The sequence below is a fragment of the Galeopterus variegatus genome, unplaced genomic scaffold (genome assembly GCF_000696425.1).
Source record: "Galeopterus variegatus unplaced genomic scaffold, G_variegatus-3.0.2 Scaffold1246, whole genome shotgun sequence".
NCBI lineage: Eukaryota > Metazoa > Chordata > Mammalia > Dermoptera > Cynocephalidae > Galeopterus > Galeopterus variegatus.
Window position 1 is genome coordinate 51,631 of NW_007727357.1, and position 7,719 is coordinate 59,349.

General features: G+C 45.3%; 1 protein-coding gene across 1 annotated transcript in view; it reads left to right on the forward strand.

Annotated features, from left to right (window-relative positions):
- The window catches only part of NOX5 (NADPH oxidase, EF-hand calcium binding domain 5), a 50,406-nt gene extending 43,522 nt beyond the window's left edge, over positions 1 to 6,884 (forward strand). The window contains exons 15-16 of the mRNA XM_008575849.1: positions 5,117 to 5,283; positions 6,361 to 6,884. Of these exons, the coding sequence (XP_008574071.1) occupies positions 5,117 to 5,283; positions 6,361 to 6,492 (299 nt within the window). The 3' untranslated portion in view covers positions 6,493 to 6,884. The remainder of the gene's footprint in view (positions 1 to 5,116; positions 5,284 to 6,360) is intronic.
- The last annotated feature ends 835 nt before the right edge of the window (positions 6,885 to 7,719 follow it).

The following is a 7,719-nucleotide window of genomic DNA, read 5'->3' on the forward strand; positions in this document are numbered from 1 at the left end:
GAGGTGCGGGCGCAACACTGAGAGTTGCGATCCCGTTGCCGGTCCCCAGTCCGGTACGGGGGCGACACTGAGGGTTGCGATCCGTTGCCGGTCCCCAGTCCGGTACGGGGGCGACACTGAGGGTTGCGATCCGTTGCCGGACACGGAAAAAGACAAAAGACAAAAAAAAAAAGATATTTTTCCATTGTCTTCTGGCTTGCATAGTTTCTGATAAGAGGACGGACTGTTTTCATTATGTTTGTTCGTCTCTACATGGTATATTTTTTCCTTTTACTACTTTTAAGTTTTTATTTTTATTATTATTTTTCAGAAATTTTATTATGATGCACTTTGGTGGTGTTTTCTTTGTTTCTTGTACTTGGAGTTTATTGAACTTCTTGGATGTATGGCTTATAGTTTTCATCAAATTTGGAAAATTTTTCAGTCACTTTTCTTTACATATTTTTTTCTGTTTCCTCTTTCACATCCTGTCACTTCACTTACACATGTGTTAGACTGTTTGATATTATTCCACAGATCCCTGAAACTCTGTTTCTCTCTCTCACTCTCTCTCTGTCTCTGTCTCTGTCTGTCTCTATCTCTCTCAATCTGTGCTTCATTTTGGATAGTTTCTATCGTTATGTCTTCAGGTTCACCAATCTTTTCTTCTGCAGTACCTTATCTATTACTTTCGTCCTAATCAAAATTCCAGCAGTTTTTTTTTTTTTTTTTTTGTCTTTTTTCCGTGTCCGGCAACGGATCGCAACCCTCAGTGTCGCCCCCGTACCGGACCGGGACCGGCAACGGGATTGCAACCCCCGGCGTTGCCCCCGCGCCTCGCTCAGCCAGTGAGCGGCCGGTCTGTATGTGGGATCCGAACCCTCGGCGGGAGCGCAGCCACACTTCCCAAGCAGCGCACTAGCGCAGTGCGCCACCGGGCCGGCCCTCCAGCAGTTTTTTAAAACATTGATGATGACAAGCTGAGTCTAAAATTTATGTGGAAAACTGAAGGACGTAGAACAGCTGTTAGTTCTATCCAATGTATTTTTCATTTCCATTATTGTGTTTTTCTTCTCTAGAAGTTCCATTTGGGCCTCTTTTATGTCTTTCATTTTTCTCCTCATTTTTTTTTAAAAAAATTGTTTTTATTTTGACGTTCTTGAATTGAGCACATTTATACTAGTTGTTTCAACATCTTTGTCTACTAAGTTTATCATTTCTGTCAATTCTGGGTCTGCTTCTAATTACTAATTTTCTTCTGGTTAAGTCATATTTTCTGGCTTCTTTGCATGCCTGGTAATTTTTTATCAAACAACAGACATTATGAATTTTATGTTGTTGTGTTCTGGATTTTGTGGTATTTCTTTAAATAGTACTGTACTTCGTTCTGGTGCACAGGTATTTAGAACTCTGTGGATCCTTCCGAGACTTGCTTTTAACTTTCGTTGGGGTGAGTCCAGAGAAGCCTTCTGTAGAGGGTTCATTTAGCCCCACGCTAAGATGATACATTCTGGGGACTCTACCTAGTGCTTTGTATATTACAAGGTCTCTCCACTCTTGGCGGGAACGTAGACTATTCTCAGCTCTGTTTGAACCACAGATATTGTTCATCCTAGTGTTTTCTGGTAATTTTCTTTCACAAAGTTACAGATTAATACTTAGCCAAAGACTCAGGGGAAATTTATGCTAATTTCCAGGGCTAGTGAGTTTCCTTCTTCCCTCCCTCCCTGCTTTCTTCCTTGCCTCTCTTTCTCTCTGCAGTTCCCTTTTCCAGTGTTGTGCCCAGCGAGTTCTGGCTGTCTTGGACTTCCTAACTCCAATTTCAGTCTCCTCACTTCAGTGAGGTCAGCACCAGGCAATAATCTGGGCAATTGTAGGTCTTCCTTATTTGTTTCCCCTCTTTCAGCAGTTATAGTCCTGTGCTACCTGTTGGCCGATGTCTGGAAACAATTGTTTTATATATTTTGTCCATTTTTCTAGTTGTTTAAGGTGGGAGGGTGAATATAGCTCCTTCTACTCCAACACAAATTTTTTAATGTATATAATCTGTTAGTAGAGATGAACATGTAAATAAACATATGTATTTACTGGAGATGAATGCTCAACATTTTTCCTGATGAAGTGGCTATCAAAAAGTTTAGAGAGTGACCCAGGATAAAGATTAAACACCTTAGCATGTATGAGGTCTTTAACTGTTTGGTCCCTTCTTTTACAGTTTCATCAAAAACGAATGTCTGAGTGTCCTTCCCCCAGCCCTGCAATTCCTCCTTCCCACCTCCCAAGTGTTGTATTCTACATCTTTACTGAGCATTTGCTATCATTATTAACTATGATAAAATGTCTTCACGGAACAACTTTGTGGAGTACTGAGGTTTTACACTGTGTTTTAAAGTTAATCTCTTAGAGTCATTGTTTTGTTTTGTTTGTGAAATAACTTATACAAGGAGAAATATCCTGACTTTAAGAGAATTGACGTAGTTTTTTAGATTGAGTTTATTGGAACTAGATTGTTTTTGGCTGTTTCATTATCACAAGGTTGCCATGAACAAATTTAAATCCCTATGATAAACACAGTTTGTAAGTTCAAGTAATCAAACACAGTTTTCTACAAGAAATGTTCAAGCAGATGTAGTTTACTATAACAAACATTCAAAGCCTTCAAGTTCAAGTCAACAGTCTTTGGAAGATAACTATTAAGGTTTAGAATATTGCGGTAAAGCTCCTTGACCTTTCTTGTAAGTAACAATTACAGCAAATATTTATGTAGTATTGACTTTGTTCTAAATGCTTTTACGTATATTAATTCTTTAGAAACTCAATTTTATGATGACAAGCTAGAGGGAAAGTTTCGATTTCATTTACATTTTCCAGCTACTGGTATATAAATATTTGCTGTTTGCTTCTTCCTAATCTGTGTAAATAAAGGGCAACAGCTCACCCAGAGCTTTGCATTCTCAAAGCCACTTGAGTTAACAACTTTATTACATCAGATTTCTTTAAGGTGTCTCATTAACTGCAGCTGAAACTTGTGGTCTCTTATTTCAACTTTAATTATACATCAAGGTTTGAATTAAAGAACTTGTGATCTATAATTTTTAATGTCTATAGCTTAAGCTTCAATCATTCTCTTTGGGTTCGAGTCTTTATTCTGTCCTTAATAGCTATAGCACCTTGGGCACATGACTTAACTGCTTTTCTTCAATTTTTTCATCTGAAAAATATGGATACTACTAGTACCCGCCTCATAGGATTGTCAGGAGAATTAAATGAGGTATCACTTGTAGAGCACTTAGAACAGTGACTAGAGCTTGATAACTGCTCAATAAATTTAGCAGTAGTGGCAGTAGTAGTAGTAAATACTGCTCAATAAAAGTAGCTGCAGTAGTCATAGTGTTAATGTTTAATAGTTATATAATGAATAACACAGATAGTGGTTAAGCCGTAATTTATTTAACCAAGCTCCTCCTACTGGATATTTTGATTATTCCTAATTCCTCACTATCGCAAACAAAGCTGAAATTTATATATCTGTGCACGTCAATTTTTTTCTTTGACATCCTTAGGAGAGTGTCCCAGAAATGGGATGACTGTCTCAAAAACAACTGTTTGGAGAGGGTGAAAACCATGCCAGGTCATCTTCACCGCTCCTTTTTCATCTCCCACCCACGTGGTGTCTCCTCTTTCCTCTTACCCCTCTCTGGGGTGTGGTGACTCTGAGCGAGGGCAGGAAGGGTCAGGGTCCTTTCAGGTGGGCGTCCCTTATTGCACATCTCCATCCCTCCCACACCACCCAGCACTACTACGAGTTAAGCGATATGTGAAATAATATGTTGTTATCCATGCTAGGGCCATTGTATTTGAGCAGTGGCTGAGACCTTAAGCCAAACAAAAAATGGGTTGATGGTGGCGTACGAAACCATACAAAGCAAGTTGAGATGGCATAAATCCCTCAGTCTGGGGGAGAAGGAAGGGAGAGCAGCAGATGAAGTGATTATTAGCTTATGAATGCTCCTTCCAACATCCTGGGTCAGGCCCTGCTGTCCCTGGCTTGAACCAATGCACAAGTCTAAGGCTGCGCTCACCAATCATTCTTATTATATCTCACATAGAAAATGATAGCCTTTGTATGTCACATCTGGGTAAACAGGGGAGGCTGCTTGAACATAGAGGTTCCCACCTGGGAGCTCTGATTGCCCTGAGGGCTGAATCATCAATATCTCAGCAGACCTGTACCATTGCAAGACAGAACCGTGGGTGCCCAGCCCTAGTGGGCTACCTGATGCCTGTCTCTTCCCCCATCTCTTCAGTCCTTGGATGTTCTGCCCAAATACCCTCTACCTTCCCAGGTGGGCACCTCTGTGTTCAAGCAGCTTCCATTGCTAGCTGGGCATTCAAGACCCTTCACATTCTGGCCTCAGTATGTCTCCAGTCCCATCTCATTTTGCTCCTATCCAAGTCTCCTCTTCTCCAGCCAGCGAGTCACGTTCTGCCACACAAACATCATGTTTGTTCCAGCATCTCATCCTCTGCTCATGCTGTTCCTTCATAGGATGCCTTCCATTCACCTCCCCTTTAGATCTTGCCTCTCTTCCAAGACGTGACCCACTCCCCACCCCTTTCAGGCAGCAGCTCTGTCCTCTCCAGCTCTTCCTGGTATATCAGTAGTATTTGCTCTCTGATACATTCAGTCAACCCTTGACCCCTTTGGTCTAAGTTACCATTTCATGTGTGCATGGCTTGTGTCCCCCGCCAGACTGAGGGCAGACACCACAAGGAATGGAAAGGAATGAGCTTTGGGGCCCAGAGACTGTAATGCTTGCTGCCCTGGGATTTATCTTCCCCTCTATAAATATAAGGTCCAATTCCTGGAGTGGTTGCGAAGCTCACATTAGACAGTGGATATAGTTACTCACGTATGCTATGCATATAGTAGGCCCAGGTCAATCAGCAGGCCGTCTTTCCTCTCTACAGCACTGGACACATGGCAGGTCCTGGGCAAACACAGTTGGCTGAAAGTGTGAGTTACAAGACCTCTTGGTCTCCGTCTCAGCCCCAGGTGAGGTAGTGGCTAGCATCTTGCCCTGTCCACATCATGAGTGCCAACCCCTCAGCACCACCCTGTCCTCCCACCCTACAGGCCGCTTCCTAGAGCTGCACATGTACATGACCTCTGCACTGGGCAAGAACGACATGAAGGCCATAGGCCTGCAGATGGCCCTTGACCTCCTGGCCAAGAAAGAGAAGAAGGACTCCATCACAGGGCTCCAGACACGCACCCAGCCTGGACGGCCAGACTGGAGCAAGGTAAAGGCCAGCTGGAGCCCCACAACCTGCAGGGACCAGGGAGGCTGAGAGCCTGAGGCAGAGGCAGGGAGATCAGGGCCATGCAGGCAGGGACAAAGTATGAGGTTAGCATCCAGAGTCCAGAAAGAATCTCAAAGTGGGAGAGGTAGGCAGGGGACCTTCATTCCAGCTACATCAGTAGCTCACTTTGTTCCATCATTACCTCAGTTTCCCCATCTGTTCAGAGAGGAATTTAGTCTATATGATCTCAAAGGCCCCTCTAGCCTTGACTTCCTATGAACCAGAGTCAGAAGGCCTAAGTGGACAGGGTCCTGGGGAAGCACCAAGTCTTATCCTCTCCTGTTACAAATGGGGAAACCAAGGCCCATAGACACAAGTTTACAATCTTTCCATTTTATTTCTCAGATCGCTTTTATTATTTTTCTTCCCAGATCGCTTACCAGTCAGGGTACAGAGTTTGCAGGAAGTGGCCCACAAGGTACTGTTGCAGATGACCCATGCCCCGGTCATGAGAGCTGAGGCAGGAGGGGCTGTCAGCAGTGTGTGGGCGTCAAAGAGGACTTTCAGCAAAAGGCAACTCATAAGCAGAATTTGGGGTGGAAAAGGATCCTCACTGGAAATAAAAAGACTGACTTCAGGAAGGGACATTTAAATGGCAGCAGGTAGCCAGCCCCAAGAACTAACAGGAGGTTCGATATACTCCACGGGGGCTCTCAGAGCCCCCTGTGCATATTTCAGTCTTGCACCCCAACACTGTATCTATTTCAGTGTGTGTCTCTCCCACAGATGCAGATCCTTGAGTGCACAACCTGGGTCTTATTTATTTCTGGCCCTAGCCCCCTATCTGAGGTTGTGGGTCATGTTATGAGCTGAGCAAATGGCTCCTAATTGAATGGCTGTTTTGGGCTCTGCTCTAAAGCCAAGCAGCTGTGCCATGGAGATCCTCAACCTCCTCTGTAAAATGGGGCTGCTCATCGCTAAGACCCATTGTGTTGTTATCTCCAGGTGGGTGTGTCACTGCAGGTCAGCAGTCCCATCTCTCCTCCCTCTGCTTTTCCCCAACCCCATGGATTCCAGGTGTTCCAGAAAGTGGCTACTGAGAACAAGGGCAAGGTGCAGGTCTTCTTCTGTGGCTCCCCAGCTCTGGCCAAGGTGCTGAAGGGTCATTGCGAGCAGTTCGGCTTCAGATTCTTCCGGGAGAACTTCTAGCCTCGCTCCTCCAAGCTCTGCCCCAAATCTACACTTCCAGTCCGCTTCATCACATTGGTATAAGTGGGGACCATCTTCAGATCCACTGGCAGGACAAAGCCCAGGGACCACCTAATCTTGCTCTATATATTAGAACAGGAGGCCCCAAAGGGCAGCTTAACTTCCTTCAAAACCCAAGCGAGAGGGTGGTGCCTGCTTCAGTCTGCTGTACATTCTGGGATTGCCAGGAAACTGAGAAGACCAGAGGCTGGTGGCTGGAGGGTGGTGGTGGTGGGAGAGGGTGGAGGGAGCCTTCCGCCTACAACAGTGGTCTCAGCCGTGCCTAATCACCACAATCACCATGGAATTCTTCCAACATGCACCAAGTGAAAAGAATTGTACAGTGAACAGTGTTACCCGCTCTCTCGATTGCTCAGTTAACATTTTGCTCTATTTGTGTTATCACATATTATCTATCCATCAGTTTATCTCATTTTTCTGATGCATTTCAAAGTAAGGTACAGATATCAGCCCAGTTTGCCACTTCGAGGGGCTATCTTTAAATGCAGAGTCCTCGATCCCACTCCAAGAAATTCTGATTCTGAAGATCTGGGGAAGAAACCTGGAAGGTGTAGTTTCCCCCAAATCCATTCGTACAGGGAGGATAAGCAGTGTATTTTCCCATCTCTCTATGTGTCTTTGACTTCCTCTTTACACCCCCACCCCCTTTTCTCCTCTCTGTGTCCCTCAGTGTCCCACACTGCTCTGCATGTGGGCCTCTGCCTTCTCCCTGGGCACTGGTCGTTAGAGAAACATCACGTGCATCTCTGCAGGTCATGGGAAGGTTGAGTGCCTGGTGGCCAAGCAGGGTGGGATTCAAAGCTCAGCCCAGCCACACCCAGCTGTGTGGCCCTGGCAACTTCTCCACATCTGTTTCTTCATCTGTGAAGTGGGCTGATGACATCCCCCAATCACAGTTGTCATGAGGGTGGAATGCAACACAGGGTCACTGCTCTCTATGCCATGGCTACCTCTGTCTCTGTGTTCCAGCCTATTTGCATCTGCCCCTGTCTGGGCAGGAGTGGGAGGTAGAGACAGCACATGCAAAGGCTCTCTCAGATGCGTGGCAGGAGGAGCAGCCCTGGGCTGAGGGCAAGGCTGGCCTCGCTCCCTCCCTCTGCCCCTGTGAACCCATGTCTCCGGGGCATCCTTTGCCTTGCATCCAGTCTTGCTAGGCTCTCTTCTGCA